The sequence below is a fragment of the Carassius auratus genome, unplaced genomic scaffold (assembly GCF_003368295.1).
Source record: "Carassius auratus strain Wakin unplaced genomic scaffold, ASM336829v1 scaf_tig00013075, whole genome shotgun sequence".
Taxonomy (NCBI): Eukaryota; Metazoa; Chordata; class Actinopteri; order Cypriniformes; family Cyprinidae; genus Carassius; species Carassius auratus.
Window position 1 is genome coordinate 52,373 of NW_020524357.1, and position 19,773 is coordinate 72,145.

The 19,773-nt window shown below is 35.1% G+C and overlaps 1 protein-coding gene across 1 annotated transcript in view; it reads right to left on the reverse strand.

Moving 5' to 3' along the window:
- The window catches only part of LOC113073851 (metabotropic glutamate receptor 6-like), a 39,262-nt gene extending 22,638 nt beyond the window's left edge, over positions 1–16,624 (reverse strand). The window contains exon 1 of the mRNA XM_026246603.1: positions 16,021–16,624. Within this exon, the coding sequence (XP_026102388.1) occupies positions 16,021–16,578 (558 nt within the window). The 5' untranslated portion in view covers positions 16,579–16,624. The remainder of the gene's footprint in view (positions 1–16,020) is intronic.
- Positions 16,625–19,773: the final 3,149 nt, after the last annotated feature.

Below are 19,773 nucleotides of genomic sequence, written 5' to 3' on the forward strand. Positions count from 1 at the left end.
GGCATGCACCACAATGATGGTGGGCAGAGGGGATGCCAGATGACAGCAGTGGAGGAGGCTGGAGTGGGTATTTTCGAGGAGCTGGCACTGGAGTGCACTTTCTAGCAGCAGCTTAAGATCCGCACAGCGGGGAGATGATGGTCTGGGCTCTGGGTCAGGAGTGGCACTGGCCAGTGTCCATTCCACTTAGGTGGTGGAATTCCCTCGGGGACCGACCTCGGACGACAGTGATCTGTACGAGATGTTCAAACTGGCATTGTAGAACGCACAGAGCACATCATTCGGGTAGTTGGTGAGTATACAGAACAGTCTGGTGTGGCTCCCCGAGTGATTTGGCAAAGGAGGGGATCCATGGGACACAACGGAAAGAAAAACACTGGGAGAAAAACGAAAATAAAACGGAGTAGAAACACGCATTAAACTGTTTAGGTCAGTTCTTCAAGAAGTCAAGAAGCGAGGAGACGAGGAATTCATGAAATGAGAGTCTCTAATAATCCAAATGGGAAACAGACTACATGGAAGACATCCAACAACCGACAAATACAAACTGAAAGGACTTCTTATAACGACAGGATAATCAGGGAAACACCGGTGCATAGAATAACTGATTAACAGGGAGACAGATACATTGTCAGGATTCTTTTTTAAATTTTAAATAAAGCATTTATTTGAAATACAAATCTTTTGTAACATTATAAATGTCATTTTTGATCAGTTTAATGCAATCTAATAAATAATCTAATAAGATTACTTTAAAAAATAATAATAAAAAACATACGCCAAATGGTAGTACGTATTTGCTGAAAATACATTTTAAATGTATTTAATTAATAACGTTTAATTAATCTTGTTTTAAATATTTTGCCTAGAAAACAAGATCTGATCAGATTTAGAGAAAAAAAAAATCTTACATTTCCAGCTTGCATTTGGAAAAACATATCAAATCACCAATAAAATGGTGATAAAAAACTTTATCACAAAGTTTCTCCATTGGCTCAAAAGAGTTTTAGCACGCTACTTTATAAATTCATAGACCACTTAAGATTTGACAACAAAATGTAGTAGTGAATTATGTGTGCTATTGCATCATTTGTCTGGAGCAAATGCAGATGGCTGCTGTTGGTTTCATCATGATTTGTCTCTAGGCCTCAAATACGGTTCACCCAGTGACTGATAAACCTAGATAGACTCCAGCTTTTTATAGCAGGAGAAGTGAAGCAGCGATCATGTCTCGTCAGCTAATGCGCAGAAGGAAAGCAAGGTCTCGGCATGTGGGTGAGCAGCAGAGGTGTCCTTACAACAGGTAGATGGATGAAAGAACGAACATTTGACAGATTATCCATGAGGATAAGAGAGGTTTTAGTCAAATTAAGTTAAGCACAGGAGGAGAGATACAGAGATCAGGAGGGGGGAGGCAAAGAATTCATTTAACACTGATTATGTGTGGCGGCCCCCACCAATGAGACTTTAACCCAGCATTTCACAATCCTGCACATTTCAGTGTCTAAAAAATCTGACACACCCAATTCAGGTCATGGAGCACTCCACTAATCAACTGATGAAATGAATCAGGTGTGTTAGATAACAGACATTTATATAATTGCTGTGACGGTACCATGGTACTAGGACCAGGTATTGACACAGATTTCACGTTTGGATTTGATTCGATATTGTACATTGGAAATATTTCCGGTTCATGACAAAGAAAAAAATATTGTGAAATTTTCTAATTCGAATAAACATATATTCATATATTTAAAAAAATAATTTATTCATGTGATGACAATACTGAATACTGTAAAAAAAAAATGAGATTTTAACAGTAAAACACTGTAAAAAATGCTACAGTAAATACCTGTTTACTGGTTAACTGTAACTTTCTATACTTTGTTCAGTGAATAAATTTAGTTACATTTAATGTAGTTTTTCAGTAAAATACTGTAAAAATACGTAAATTGACCCTCCCAGAATCCCTTGCATGACACTACATAATTAATGTTTTTTTTTTTTTTTTAAATAACATGTTTCTTTTTATTTTTTTCTTACATCTAATGTTGTTAAATTAATGTTTAGTGTTTGTGTGAATGACACTGTGCACCTTCTATATAAAAGTATTGCTCTCCTCAGCTTGTAGAAAAGCTATTTGTGATGAGCTTTGCTTGATCATCTGACTTTCTCATCACCACCAGTTTTTGGTGGTTATCAGTGCATTACAATGGTTCAAAACAGATATTAGTACTTGGCTCTTTAACTTTACATCAGACAATAGGGGTGGCAGTGGCTCAGTGGTTTGTCTACAAACCGGAAGGTTGGTGGTTCAAAATCCCCGGCTCCACCTGACCAAGTGTCGAGGTGTCCTTGAGCAAGACACCTAACCCCAGCTGCTCCCGACGAGCTGGATGGCGCCTTGAATGGCAGACACTGCAGTCGGTGTGTGAATGGGTGAATGTGAGGCAAATTGTAAAGTGCTTTGGATGGCCACGTGGTCTGTATAAAGCGCTATATAAATGTAGTCCATTTACCATAATGAAATATAGTATTTTATTGGGAATGAATGTTATTTCTGTTAAACCTAAAATGTTGCTACCATATTTTTTATGGTGAAGTAGTGATTAAGTCTTTTCCGTGAGCTGACTCTTTCGGACAGTTGCATGCGGTTAAAAAAAACATTTCATCAGGTCTTTTACACCCTAACGTAATGATGTCATTCGCAATGACATAATGATCTCAAGTCTAGTGTCCCGGGCCGGAATGAAAATACACATTTAAATATGTAAAGTCAGTAGTCATAACTTCAGTCAGTTAAAACATCATAATAGTGGCAATCTGGCGAAACTTTAATTTATTTAATAACAAATAAACCGCTGAAGACTTAAATCCTCATATGCACATCACTGCCTGTTACTGTTATTGGGTGCTTGGTTGCAAAACTTAATTGTAAACTTTTCGGAAAAGGTCCCTTTATGTTCATTATTCAGCTCGCTGCACACATGCTGCTCTACTTGGTGTTCATTTTCAGTTCTCTCTTCACAGCAGTTCAGTCAGTGTACAGTTTGAGTAAATTAATTACACCGGAATATTGGTTTATTTTGACACAGAGGGAGTGTCAGCCACGTAAAAAATGTGATTAACTTAAGTAATTTGTGGATTAACGCAAACCGTTTCAAACTATTCAGTCCAATTTGGTGAACTGGTTCAACCGGTTCACTAAAAAGAACTGGTTACAGTAAATCGAACAATTCGTTCACGAACCGGACATTACTACGGTAAAGTTCTGGCAACCACAGCTGCCGGTATTTTACAGTAAATGTCAGTTTTTTTTTTTTTGTACAGTGAATCTTCAGCCGCCATTAATCAAATCTTCAGTGGTCGGATCTGTCTGAAACTATAATACAATAAAAAATCAAATGTAAAAAAAGAATAGAAAGTTAACTAATGCTGTTAATGCTGAAATAATGCTGTTTTGTTGTATTATAAATGCCTTCTGTTTCACTTTTGGTTAATTTAACCAATCAGTGCTCCAACTTTTTGTTGAAATATGAGTGAGTTGATATTTTTGTCACTCTTCTGAGGAAAATGTCCTTCACTTGTTTCGGCAATGTACCGAATGTGTCCGATTTTTTTAATGATCATCTGATCTCATTTTGTCTCAGTCCGAAGTTCCAAATTAAAATCAAACGACTCACAATCTGCGGTCCGAATTTTCAAAAAAAATATTGAAAAGAGGTAAATAAGGCTCTGTCTAGCCATGTGATATCACATGTGGTCAATATTACAATAATGGTTACATACACATATATTTAATTGTTTGATTAATATTATTGCTTGGGACAATTTAATAGTTGATGGATATTGGTATGGACTTCTCCCTAGCGTCCCTACTAAATTCTACGCAAAAGTTATTGTACGACTTTCATCATCCCTGGAATATAGTAGATGAGGGGAATTAACACAGGTTTGGAAAGATATGAGGATGAGTAAATAATGACATAGCAGAAAAAAGTCTGATTCTGTCCTAACAGAACTGATTCTCAGAATTAATAGTGTAAATTGTGGTAAATTTCACTGCACCCCACTTTTGGGAGGGATGATTCTCCAGCTGGACAGGACGCTGGCTCAGACAGAGCTATTTATTATTCTGCACTAGTTCATCATGACTCTGTAACAGGACTGTTCAGCTCCTCTCGACACGATCCAAATCCAACCTTTTAATCACAGTAATGGCTCCTGTCTGGCCCTGATCTGTTTCCACGCACTTCACTAAAGCCCTTATTTCTGTTACATGCATCAAGTATATGTGTATGTTTGTATTTATACATGAATGCTTATTTTTGTGTGCATGTCCAACTGTGGGCTGTATGCAAAATTAATCATATTTTCACACTCGTAAAGCAATATCATGTTTAATATCCCATTTTTCACCCTAGGTAATCAATGACTTCTGATTCAGTTTTCTGCTTCTTGGATGTTTCAGTATGTTTAAAAAAAAAACATAATCAGAAAATTATTCAGATGATATTTTATATCTTGCTTGAAATGGCCAAAACAACAAAATCTGCTTTTGCAAAGTCAGAGATAGCAATAAGAATTAATTTCCCATCAAATTCTTCCAAGACCAAATGATCTGAGCTGCACTCCACATTCAGTTTATACTGTAGCTCTGTACTCTCGCTGTAATCAACAGTTGAATGAGAACCATCCAAACATTACATTTATTCATTTAGCAGATGCTTTTATCCAAAGTGACATGCAAATGAGGAACATCACAAGCTATGTTTTCATAAGAGCTAACAATATTCATAGTACGGAATGCCAACTTTAAAGTATTAACTAGACTAGTTGAATTACAAGCTGGAAGAAACACAGTGGATACTTCGTTTAAACATAACTAAGAGAACACTAATATGTTTCTAAAAAAGCGATAAAAGTGCAACCTCTGAGCAATAAAACTGTGTTTAGGGAGTTGATCTCTTTTGTTTGTCTTTTTACAACAACAAATCAAACCATCATGCTGTCGCCACTGGTCTCCCTCAAATGACCCAAATACAGTTCACATAAAGTTTGAGTCGACTCTTACGTGCCACTTGCTGAAAGTGCGTTTATGAATCATTGGTTATAGCCTAGAATTGCAATTTTCTTGATTAATTAGACTTAGCAGTTAATTAGAAGCTTTGAGCCAAGTCTTCTGCTTCCCAGACAAACATTTGATAAAAGAATTGCTCAGCATGTTTATCAAAAACGTTGCTTTTATTTTCACCTTGTGAAGTTTAAAAAAAAATCACTACACAAGATATTTAGAGCTGAACTGTTTCATGGTTAATTAGACCTTGACTGAATCCATTGCAATAAATAATCTTAGAAAATATGATTGAGTCACAAAGCATGATTGGAAATATCCTGACATTGTTTTGTTATGAGAAATGCCCCCTGGATATATCTAAATATTATTAGTGTTTGCAAACTATTGCTCGACTATTATACTCGAGGTTAAGGATTTGAACAATAAATACAAACATAAATGATTCCTCAAACTTCCAAGTGACTGGACTTTTAGCTCAGTGGGGGGACACATAGATTGCAATAATATTTCAACAGAGATAGATATCTGAATGCGTTTCTGATTCAGTAGCTACTATAGGTAAATAACAAGAAAAACAACAAAGGGCAGTAAAACGTAAAACTTATAAACCATAGTGTTACGTGTTTATGATTGTGTTTATATGATCAAGATAAAAAAAAAATCTAAATTGTGATAATAAACAGTCATTTGCAGCATCAAGAAGCATAATGGACTTTTTTTTTTTTTTTGTGAATCAAAAACAAATCATGTAACCCGTGTTTGATTCATGAACAAATGACTCTTTAGGCCATTTATATATATATATCCAAAGTGACACATATATGATCACTTCAATATTTGGACAATGCCATTCTGTCCCCTGGATAGACCATGTATTAAAGGTCTAGTGTGACTCAATACTTATGTTTATAAATGATAACTCTCTCTCCTGATGGAAGGAAGCAGAAAGAGACAGATTTACCATAGGTTGAACAAATCAATCAGACACATAAATGTCTAGAATATTTGAGCGAATGCTTTCACATGCCATGAAATGAAGTGTACATTTACTGTAGCCTGTGTCCTTAAAGGAATGTCCCAGGTTCAATACAAGTTCAGTTCTTTCAACAGCTTGCTGTTACTTAAATAATTTGATCTCATCCCTCAGTTTGAAAACCAAGCCCAAAAACATCATATTTATTATACATGAACAGTCAATGGGAGTCAACGGGGCATTTTTCAAGGTTCAAAAGCACATTGCAGCTTTTTGTTGAAGCACTTATATTAATTCTTCCACACAAAAAGCTGTGTTTGTTTTTTTAGTTTGTTTTTTTTTTTTTGGTGGGGGCTGCAAAGTTGTAATAATCCTTTAAGCGCTGAGACTGTTCTAGGCGGATGAACTTTTGCTGTGTTACTGACATAATTCCTTTGTTTGGATTTTCCTCTACATAAACAGAAGAGAATTCACATGTTTACTGGGAGCACACATTCATAACAGATGTTGAAATAACTGCACATGCATTTCTACTGTAAACACATTCATTTTTTTTTACTCCGTGACCATTCAAAGCTAAACTTTCTTCCTTTAATCATTGTCTACTGTGCATGCCACGCATCCAGCTAATGTAATAATGATTTCACGCAAATACATCAACATATAAGTAGGACAATTAACTGGACTTCACACTGGCAAGTGAAAACTGTACTGATGACAGCCTGAAAATCCAGTGTCTCTATGCATCATAATAGCAACTGACACAAGAAAAAGTTCACTCAAAAGCATTCCCTAGTTCAACAAAAATAACCACGATTTTCTCAGTTGAATTAACTGTTACAGACATCAGTGCAATTACTGACCATTTACCTCACAATAACAGCAATTAGAGGAAACTCTGACAGCCAAGGTGTCTGTGAAAACTCAGCTCCTTTGGAACGACTAATGCAATGACTATTTATTCACAAAGAAACCTGTAGAAATCATAAATCTATAATTCTATAAAACTATATTTCCTTCATTGACCCATTGCATGCAATTTCTAAATGATTAATGCTCAAGCATGCACCTCACTAAATGATTTCAGTCCTCAAAACTCTTACCGTTAAACATTTGTCCTAGTGATTAATTTCTCTTTCCTTTCTTTAGCACTTCTTTTACAGACTTAATTTGAGTTTTCTGAACAGAAGCCAGCAGATTATTGCACCAAAGGTCCTCTAATTTTGCAGCTAAGAGCCACTGATGTGCTTTCCAAACCCCTAGACTTGGTTTAATGGCTGAGGGTGAAGACAGTGTAATTAAGGACCGAAATAAACTCACACAAGAACATAAACACAAACTTCTCTAAAAACGTGAAAGCTTTTCGATTTTAGGATAGCAAATAAACAATCTTATCAACATTTAAAACAATGGTTTACCGAAAAATTAACATTTGCTGAATATTTATTCACCCTCAGCCCATCCAAGATGTTGATGAGTTTGTTTGTTCTTCACAACAGATTTGGAGAAATGTAGCATTACATCACTTGCTCACCGATGGATCCTCTGGAGTGAATGGGTGCCGTCAGAATGAGAGTCCAAACAGCTGATAAAAACATCACAATAATCCACACAAAAAATCTAATCTGCATGAAACAACTCCATCATTAAGGCTTTTTAATATATAGGCTTTCTCAAATGAAAAAAAATTGATCTGCTGCTGTTCTCTTACAACAAAATCCACCAATTAAATTGTTTAGAACTGTTTTTGCTTATGATGAACTGTGCTTGAGCTGTGCATATTTCTTTCCTGATTCAGGTGTGATAACTGGAGAAAGCAACATTATAGGATATAGAATATTTTAGCTGAAAGCATGGTTTAAAGCTAAAAACATATTGATGTTTCTTACAAACACTCAGATTTTCACTTTACAAGACATTCATTGATGGACTGTAGTGGTGTGGATTATTGTAATGTTTTTATGAGCTGTTTTGGACTCTCATCTGACGGCACCCATTCACTGCAGAGGATCCTTTGCTGAGCTAGAGATGCAATGATTTCTTCAAATCTTTTCCATTGAAGAAACAAACTCTTGGATAGCCTGAGGATGATCAAATTTCCATCTTTGGGTGAACATGCTTACAGTATCTTCTGTTGTTCAAACTCTGCTGTATTTGCTGCAGATTCATCCATCACTTGGTAAGAGTTAGTAATAAAGCAACATGGACAGGTTGTGTGACATACAAACTATGCAAGGTAAATGAAAATATGACAAAAACTACATTATGAGATGAACACATGAGGCGCAGGTGAGAACCGGTGCAGTAAATACATTTTCTCTTTCAGCTGAACTGTCATGGTTTGAATAAAATCATTCTGGGCAAGTTTGTAAAGTTAGATAAACGTGAACAACAAAACATCATGGTTTAAAACAAATACATCCCTACCCATAAGGATCACACTCTCATCTTAATAGCACCACCCCCAAATTCATAAACATGCTATGCAACTCCCCCTTTATGAGTGGACACGCCCCTTACTGGAGATTGGCTATAAAAGTGTTTTGGTGTTCAGGACAATCCACATTAAACAGCATTTCTCAGAATTCACTTACCAGACCTTTTATGGAGCATGCATTTGACTGCAACTCTAGCAACCCTTTAAATCTTGTTTATTAATCAAGGAAACATTTCTCATTTAGTTTAACTTGATGTACTAAAATATCTAAAATGCAAATAAAATGATTAAAAACTACATGAACATATTTAAAAATAAGATTACAAAGATTACAAATACCCTTTTCAAAGATTTTAATGAAAATTAAAAAGAAGACAGAAAATATAAACAAATTAAACCATCAATAAAACAATGAGATGAGATACTAAAATAACCAAGTATCTACATTGCTTTATGAAATGTAGTCAAATCTATGTTGGAATGCAAATATTCATGCAAAAGCATAGCTAAAAGCATCTGCACAGAGAATATTTCAGACCTAAGTCATTTTCATTTGAACATTTTCACATGCAAGTCTAAGCAAAAAAAGACGTACCTTTGAATTTAAGTAAAATGTGTAAAAATAAATAAATAAATATTAAACTTTAAATAATTTATGATGGCTATTAGACAGACTAAAAATGCATCTCAAAGGAGATCAGGAGTCCACAAAAAAGAAAAAAAAAGTCCTGCAATATTAATGCTGTTCGAATTTCATATTAGCCACAATTTCCTGCTTGGTTCGCCAAATTAGGAAAGAGCTTTAAAGAAACCCCTTTGTTATCTATAAAAACAACATGCTCGTGTTGAGCTCAAATAAGAGTCCCTGTCTTACATACAGTGAATCTCTTTGTTTTTTAACCTCATGTGATTGTTTAGGCGAGAGGCAGTCAAACTCCTCTGTTCTACACGTATCTGAATCTGCCCCATAAAACTAAGAGTCAGCGAGGGATCTCCGCAGAGTTTTATGCCACATAAAGATGAGCCGTTAAAAATTGAGAACCTGAAGCTGTTTCATGAGCCAGAGCACTAAGTCTTATCATTAAAAAAACATGTGGTTTGCTACCGTGTCCCATCCAGCCAGAACGACCACAGAGGCGACATTTACAGTTATGCAACTGCTGCACTGCTGAAGTGCTGATTTTACTGCAGGTCTGTTGGGGCTTATGTGCCGCTTTCATTGGAAGGTCTGTGACCGCTCTGTAATCCAAATGAGTATGTGTGTGTGTGTGTGTGTGTGCATCTAAGAAAGATGTCTGAGCGACTCAGAGAAAGACATGTGTGTTTATATATGTACATGTATGACTCCCAGCATGCTCTGTTTCTGAAAAGGTGCACTGAAGGTCTGTGCTTGCTCACAGATGTGTCTTCACTGTCTGTTAAGCGGGAAGGACGTGCCGTCTTTAAAGCGAGCGTGTGACAGGGAGAGTCATTACCGTGGGGTGAAGTAAAATCTCATTTAACTCGCCCTGACTGTGGAAAGCATGAGATACGGCCCCTCTTGTGACTTTCACGTCAAGAAACTCTGAACTAAAAACTCATGCCGCATCCCAATTCCCAAACTATCTGTCCTAAACAGCATGTGAGATTAGAATTAGTTCATCACAAATTATGGTTAATTGAAAAGTGTGGCAAAGGTTCCTGGATGGATATCCAAGTGTGCATAGATGCATGTTTTGTTTGGTTAACACCCACTGCAACCCCTGCATGAAAAGAAGAGTTTGTGGCAGTGCTATTTTTAATTTGTTCAGCTGCAGAAAATGGTGCCAAATGTAATATATGACATAAACTGCACTGTAGTAATAAAGAGTGTTAGATTGCCATATGTTATCTATAAGGCAATATGTAACTTCTACATATATTAAGCTACATGCATTCTCTGGCTAGATTAAGATGTAAGTTTATGACATATCTAAAATCCCCATAGTAAAATTTGTATACATGTATATGACATCTTTATGATGATTTTGCTATATGGTAATATATTTAGCACCATATATGTCAACAATACATATTTTATTTAAATATGCAACTTTATCCAATCAACATATAAACAAAACATATGTTTCTGTACTGTCAAAGCAGTCTTTAAATGTAGAAACTTCATAATTAAGCATTTTTAATTAATATGAAGCATTTAAGGTTTTTCACCAAAAATGAAAATTGTCATTATTTACTTTATTTCATTTAAAATTTTCTCTGGGAAAACACAAAATATGATATTTTGAAAATTGTTTCAGTGTTTTTTGTTTGTTTGTTTGTTTTCTGTGTTTTGTCAATTCAGTGAAATCAATGGGGTTTGCAGGTTTGGAATAACATGACACTGAAAAACTTATGACAAGTTTTGCATATATTAAACCATTGTTTTCCAAACTTAATACAAGTTAATGTAAAGAAAAATAAAAAAAGCTGTTTGTTAGTGCAAAGAGCACAATTTTCAAAAATACAATACAAATCTACATACATATATACATATATATATATATATATATATATATATATATATATATATATATATATATATATATATATATATACATATACATATATATATATATATATGTGTGTGTGTGTGTGTGTGTGTGTGTGTGTGTGTGTGTGTGCGTGTGTGTGTGTGTGTGTGTGTGTGTGTGTATACTTTTTTTTTGCATATTTAATTATAGTTTCTGTCATAAAATGTCTTGCCATTTGTCAGTGCAAAGATCCAAATTGATCATTCCAGTACCTGTGCTATTGTACTGTATACTGTAGAAATAGCGAGAGTATGTAAGCACACAGTTGCAATAAAAATCATATGCTTTACAATCATCAGTGGAGAACATACTTTCAGTGCATAGCAGAAAAATGCAATTTGGGACACATCCACAGATTCATTCCTGTCGCAAAGACTCGAATAAACACAAAGACCTTCCACAAACAACAGGTGTTTGGTGTCACAAACATCAAAGAAATTTCCAGAACCCCAGCATTGTGCTCACAGTCTGTCTCATGATATTTTCATGATGTTTCCGACACATCAAACACATCTTAATGATCGACTGTGTAAAAATATCAGCGAAACAACGGGCTTTTCGTATGCAAAACATGGGCTAAATGGCTGTTTGAAACTGTCCCAAGCATATTTAAACAACAAAAACACGATAAATGGAAAGAGGTGGCTGTCCAACCTTTGTCCACGCTTCAGTGAGCAATCTGTAAACTGGAATAATCACTCGCGCTGATGCTGTGCCCCTCATCATCCAGACGCAAAAAGGTCCGGTTAATGAAGATCCACTGTACCACTGCTTTTGTTCCGCATTCGTTTCAGACTTTATTCCACATGTGTTTAATTAGAGGGTTGGCTACAGACAGCTGTCCCCACAGATACAGCCTATTGTCTAACACCTTTCTATCATTTACAACAGCACAATGGGATAACTTCCTGTGAAATTGAAATGCACTTCATGGTTTTTGTGTTTTTCAAATGAAATTTGAATTTCTATGAAATCTGTTTGGGAATTGAATTGTATATAGACACAGTGAACTGGTGTTACAATATATACCATGGTATACTGATGGAATTAGATGGTAAAACCATAATACTTTGATATACTATGATACTGTACTCATATTGAAGACAGCAGAACCCCTTGGTGTAATATGTTTACTTGAAATACCCCCTGAGATTTTATGTTAATATATTCAATAATTTATCAACACATTTCCAAGTCTTCAGTTCTCTCAAGTTAATAGTAGTAGCAGAAATAATAATAGGAAATAATATACCAAATATATTACTGTTATAATAATAATAATAATAATAATAAGTATTATTAGTAGTATTGATGGTAGTAGCAATTTTTATCTAATTATAAAAATGACAGTACACTAATTATAAAAATGAAGAATATATTACTTTTGTTAATTACAATATTATTGTGAAATAAAATATAATTTGATAATTAAAATAAGGAAATGCTACAGACTCTACAGTTATTTACATACATTTGTAGCATTTAATTTGCTAAATGCACAAGATATATTGCTATAATCATGCGGTCTAATTTATATATTTTACATTCAATATAATTAATTATTACCTTTCTTTCACTTACAAACCCCCTGCAGTTCCTTCACATTCCTGAAAGAAAAATGTGTCCAAAAATCATAAGTCAATTCCATAACTACACCGTTATCATGGCGCAAAGCATGTTTTGCCTGATGTGTTTAAGTGAGATTTTTCTGGTTTGAAGGCACTCTCGTGTTCATTGGTTTTTATATATCATAGTTTAATAAACAGTTAAATATTTTAATGTTCAAAGATGCCTTTGATACTTTGTCATAACCAGCTTATTAGATCACCTAAAACATGTAAAATGCATTTGACAAGGGCAGAAATCAACTGAGGGGTTTAGCAATGTTCCTGTTAATGAGATTACAGCATTTCTATGACAACTGTGAACTGGAAATGCTGGATTCAGAAACAAAACAGCTGTATTTTTTCTTTAATCAGCCACAAATAAACACGTGAGGCCTCAGCATTCATGCGATCGCTTTAATCTGACATTACAGGTTTGTGTCCCCTACACTGCTCCAAATGCTTCCTCAACTTCAAAATTCTTTTGGAGGAATAAAGATAGACAAAGCGAGTCCATTATAAGCACATCAAGAGTATAACGCTGCAAAATGAATGTAGAGAGCAGCTCAGATCATTTGGAGAAATGGTTTCCGGTCGTATCTCTGATTGCAGACTAAGCAAAAGCAAATCTGAAATCTCCATTTGCTCTCCACTGCTTCATGAAAGAATCAAATGAGATATTAAAAAGACCTCAGACTTTCTTTCCCGTGGGTCTCTCTTGAACATTTTTGCTTTGTCAAAGCAATTCCATTCCGATCAATCAGCGATCATCACAGCCTTTGTTTGCAAATGAAGTGAGGGCTCTTTAAAGCTCAATAATGCATCACAGATGGGTTAAGGGAGTTTCAATTGTATTATGACATAAAAAACATCTTCTCTTGGGTTCTTAACCATTACACACCGAAGCATAGACAGCATATAGAAACGCTCCCACTCTGTTGTCTTGTTCCATTAGAGAAGAGCTAAAAAAAAAGCTTTATTAGTCTGTCACTCGGTCGACTCTCATAAAATCAATTTCCACATTTCACCTTACAAAAGAGGAAAAAACTCTCGACATGCTCTCAGAACAATATGTCGGCTTCTTCTCATTTCAAACATAAGAACCATGTAGGAAGGGATTTGAGTCCTGTGGAACCCGAGGATATAGGGAACGAGATAGCCTTCGCAAAAAAGCTTACACTAGGGGAGCAAATCACACCATTCGTCACAGAGATTCCCTCGTTCCCGGGCAGAGTGTCCATGCCATGTGTTCTCAGATGAGCCTAAATTTGCAATATATGAGTGAGCCACCAAGTATGATCCTCTTGGGAGAAAGTTGGAACAGTTTCTGGACAAATAATGCATAGTTGTTCACACTTGTTTAAAGCTCCCTCGGCTTTTGTTTGCTTAAAGGAAAAATGTGCATGGGTTTTGTGATTTGTTGTGGGTAGAATTCTGATCATAAATGATTGCGGTTGCCAATAATGCCCAATCACAGCCTAGTCTGCGCCAAGCAGTTCTCACTGTAGTTGTTTCTCCATGCTTTTGTTGTAGCAAACACACACAAAAAAACACTGATTACACAAATGTGCTCTCTTATCTTTGTCCAAATTGAGCTTGATCCAACAACAGTGTACTCTCCAGTTTTTCTGACAAGCAAATTGGACACTCTGAGTCACAACTCATGCATATGCAATATTTAGTTACAGGACTGAAAGGTCATGGTGGGGTTAAAAGCTACACTGGGGGTCAATAATTAAGATTATCAATGTATTTGAAAGAATTCACCAATTCTGCATTTACTGAACTATTTAAAACATTATTACTATATTAATATATTCAAAATATAATTTATTCCTGTGATCGCAAAGCTACATTTTCAGCAGCCATTACTTAAATAATTTTTATTATTTAATGAAAGCAACTTTAGAATAAAAGCATTTATTTAAAATAAACATTTTGCTACATTTGTAACATTATAAATGCCTTTACCATCACTTCTGATCAAATGAATATTTATTTACTTATTTTTTAATCTTACTCCAAATTTTTAAATGGTTGTGTATCACAGTTTACAGAAACATATGAAACAGCACAGCTGTTTTCAACACTGATATTAATAATAAATGTTTCTTGAGCAGCAAATCAGCATATTAGAAGGATAATGTAACACTGAAGACATTAAAATAACATTTTACAATACATTCAAATAGAGAACTATGGTGCCCCTAAGATACCATGGTCGGTTCACTTAGTTTTATCATGGCCATGACATAATAGCTCATGGGAACGTGATAATATGTCATGGCCACAAGATATTAATTTGATGGAACATCATATTAACCGGTCATATACATTACATTGATAATGTAAGAATTTCTATAAAAAATAATACATTTTCTTTTTTTAATTCAAAATAATGAATAAATCTCTGGTAATCCTGGGGTTGCTATGGGTCCACAAGTTTAATGTGTAAACGAACCTGCGTGACGGAGGTTCGTTTACACATTAAACTTGTGGACCCAAGAGAAACAAGTCATTCCCTCAACAAAGCATCTCGAGGCCACAACATAATATCACGTTATTATATCGTAGCCACAACAAAACTAAGTGAACCGACCATGTCATCGTCGGGGCACCATAGAAAACAATTATTTTAAATTGTAATAATATTTCGGAATATTTCTGTTTTTACTGTACTTTATCAAATAAATGCAGCTTTGTTGAGTATAAGAGACTTCTTTTTTAAAATAGTAAAACAAAATAGCTGATTTGTTGTTGTTCCAGGAATTCCAGAGTATTGTTCAAGGATGTTGATCCAGGAACATGTCGTGCTTGTTTAAAGCACTGTAAGATGGAGAAAATACACATATATATGAAGGCTGTGTCATTCAGAACCGAATTAAGAATTCCTTCTACATTCCAGATCAATTCCTGAGTTTGAAGTGAGGTAGCAAACAAGATGCAGAACTGTCATTCAAGTTTGCATGTAAGTAAGAACAAGATGAACTGAAAATCAAAGAAATTCATATAGCTATTTTGACAAATTATATCTAATTGTTTTTTTTTATCATCCTAATGTTTTCATTATCATAATGTTTAATCATCCTCATGGACGGAGAGAATGACAGAACAAAAGACAGCAATAGAATGATAGGTAGAACAGTAGACAGATAAACTGACAGACAGAGTAATATATAGGTACAATGATAGAATGGTATACTATACCATAGAAGATACTATAGATAGAAGAACAGAACAGTAGATAGAATGATACACAAAACAATGTAACGACATAACAATAGAACAACAGAATGATCGATAGACAGACACACAGATAGAAAGATAGGACACACTCACTCACTCACTGTCATGTTCTTAAGATGAGTTCTCACCTCAAACAGCCGCAGGACATTGGCCACCATGATGGACACTGAGCTTCCTGACGCCCCGATCACACCCACCACGCGCTCAGGCTTGCGTATGATCGGTTGTTCGCCATTGGAGCAGCGGATGTCAGACGTGTCTTTCTGAATGAGGGCCTGGACAAATGTCAAAGACTGCTCTAGGGCGTAAGTGTCCCTGGAACACGTATCGAGGATCCGGGCCCCTAGCGTGATGTTGGGCAGCAGTTCTGGGTCACTGTTGATCTGGTCAAGTGCGTACAGCATGGCCTCCAACCGGTGGATTCCTTTCTCCTTCTTTATTTCTCCACAAGGTACTCCTGCATGACCCCTGGCATGGACAGGGAAAAGGCCCCCCAAGGTGATGTCCCCCGGGATTTTGATGGAATGTGGGTGCGAGTGCTGGTGAACTGACAAACATGGGTTTAGCCACACCCAAAGAATCCACAGGAGGCGTGGCCATGTGGTAGAGTGACAGCTGCTCCAGCTTAAAACCCGGAACATCCCGACCTGATGGTCCAATGAGAACAGAGGAGGATGTGATGTCATAATGACCAGGAATCAAACACGCAAGTGTTCATCCACTATCTGAGGAACCTGTCAGAGATAAACAGAAATATTTAATTGCCAATTATTTAAGTTTTAGTGAAATTGTGTTTTTTGGTTTGTGAGGCTGCACGATATCATTTTTTCTATAATAATAATAATATCTAATAATAATAATAATATTAAATAAAAATGTTAAATTAAATTAAATTCTATTATAAATGAAAACATATTAAGTACGGATATGAATATGTATTAATATATTGAACAAAAAAACATTTTTATTTTTAAGAACAATTATTATTGCAATGTTTACATAAAATACTAAATATTACTATTATAAATTGCACTTTAATACAAAAAATGCATATATTAAAAATACTGTATATTTTAAGAAAAATACTACAATAATAATACAAATGCAAATATGTAGTCTTAATTTCTTAATATCCAGTCTTAATAATTAGTCTTTATTTCTTTTTATTTTAATTTCTTTATTGTGATTTTGGTTTTATTTCAATAATTTACTCAGCCCTATTTCTAAATTTTAAACTCTTGCATAGAAGTTTTGCATGTATTTTTGACTTGGGCCAGTAAATAATCAACAAGTCAGAAGCTTGAAACTCTTTATCTCACTTTTGCAAACCTTCTGAGTTTTAACTCTTCTATTCTTCTATTCTTGTAATGCTGAACTCTGTAGATTCACAACACTCTCGTGACAATGATTCTACAATAATGTTACATGGAAAAAGCATTGGAACACTAAAAAAGTCATTTGAATTTCTAGCACTCTCTAACTATTCATGCAAAGTGGATAACACATCATAAACAAGACTAGATACAATGTGCTTTAAAGATGCAGACTGTAAATGGAGAATGATATAGTCTGGCATGTGGTGAAGCTCCGGGGAATGGAGCCCAACTGTTCTGATGCGTAGCGATTGTAAGACCAGCTATGGAATGAATGGCTCTCCAAAGGGTTCAAAGGTCAACGAAAGACTGAATTTGTTTAGAAAGCAGAGAGAAAAGATGGAATTGAGCTTAGCAAGAGACTGTAACTAAAACTTCAATACAAGAAAAGTTAACTTTAATGTTGTGAGCGTATAGAAATAAAGCTCTAGTCTATAGGATGATCATACAGTTACTCAGAGATGCAAAGAGAGATGCACTGGGGAAAGACAAAGAGACCTGTACATGAACAAAAAGACATGATGAATCATCATGAAAGTCAAGATGAAGTTTCTTCGATTATTTTCAGCTATGTTGTCCCTGTAGACTTTCAGAAAATACAGTGTTCAACAGTGGACATACACGCTTGTTATGTGCCTGAATCAACAAATGTAAGTCTCTAATGATTTTGTTTCATAGATTCTCTGAACAGGGTTGTTTAACTAAAATAAAATAAAAAATAAAACACTCAACTAAAAACATTGCAATTAAATTAACATTAAAATAATAATTTAAATAAAACATAAAGAAAATATATTTTTGACATATATAGACATAAAATAAACAAACGTTTATAAAGATAGAAAACACAACAACACTGAAGCATTAATAAAAATTAAAAGAAGAACAGAAAATATATACAATTCAAAATATTAATTAATATATTTAATTAATAGAAAACAATAACAGTAACTCAATGATACTATAATAACACTGCAATGAAATGTATGCATCCTAACTACATACATTTTTTATTTTTTTTTTCTTATTATTTTTAATAATATATTTCATAATAAAAATATAATAGTAAATAATATTATTTCTTAAATATTATCATTTGGCAAAGTTTGACTGGAAATGACACAAGTTGAGACACAAGAAATATTAACTTTAATTGCTCTTTGCTTTCTTACATATGGCTTATTTGAACATATTTTGTTGTATCATTGGTAACCATGCATTACTTTTTGAAAAACATTATTAGGTCAAAAGTAAAAACATGAAATATAACCATAACAGCCATATGATTAGTAGCAAAAGAATTAAGGTAAAAAGCTTAATATGACCTTCAGAGTTATACATCACCCTCTGGACTGATTACTGAATTTTGTATGCAAACTGTAATAATATTACATTTACTTTATAGAACATGCAGTGTAACGAAAGATGTGACAATTTAGCATGCTATTGTGTGAATGTTTCTCATGACACACTGTATACTGTTTTAAAAAATAGGCAGTACATATTGTGCAGTATGCCGTCAACAGTACACAAGAACCCCATTGCGAACACAAGCCATGGTTTATGCACGAGAGTGGAAGGATAAATCATTGGAGCTGAGTCTGACAGCTTTCAGAACCTCTTAGTAGCGAGGCATTACATTTTGATGAAAATTTTACATCACACTCCAGAGCACATAGCTGTAGCGGCGGCATCTGTTTTTGCTGCAGTTGCTTCGAAACTGCAACATCTACTCAGTCAGGTGTTATGCAGCAACTTCAGATATCGAACGCTGCTGTTCCAGTTCCTTGTGAGCCCTGATTGCATTTACAGTAGAAACTGGAGATTGAATTTGCTTTGAGTAGCCTAATCAAATCTTATACCGTTCACATGCTCTTTTTCGCCAGCTTGTAGGCCTGCCTGCCTGCCAAAGGGTTTCCCTTTAAATTCATTCAGCTAACACAAATCAGATTGAATATCTATCGTCTCCCTAACTGTCATCGACAATTTGTTCTTTATTATCTGGAGATGTGTGTGCTTGAGTGTACCAAAGCACCCCACTGCTATTTCTGAAATTAAAAGACACATTTAATATTGCAAACTAATTGTTTTGAAAGTGGGTTCATTTCCACATGAGAAGTAATCTGATTCTGGGTTGGCACTAAAGTGGCAGTGGCACGACGTCAGATGATAATCGAAGGAGACAAGCTCTTCCCTGCACTCTCTCTGGTAAATATCATTTTCACGGTGATAAAACATCATTTGAAGCTGTTAAACATAATGGGCTGTTTCAATAATCCATGGTGGCATCGTGTAATCACAGTAATCACTGTTTGTGAAGTGCTGCGTGCGGTTGGCACTTGCAGTGCAGTGAACGCATAGGGTAATGTGGCATTAATGTAAACGCAAGATCCCTTTGTGCATTCAGAAGGGGCAAATGGTTTTCACAGGACACATCCCAATGGTGATCCCAAACAAACCTGTAAACAAGCTATAAAAGCCACCGATGAAAAAAGCCCACCCCAAGTG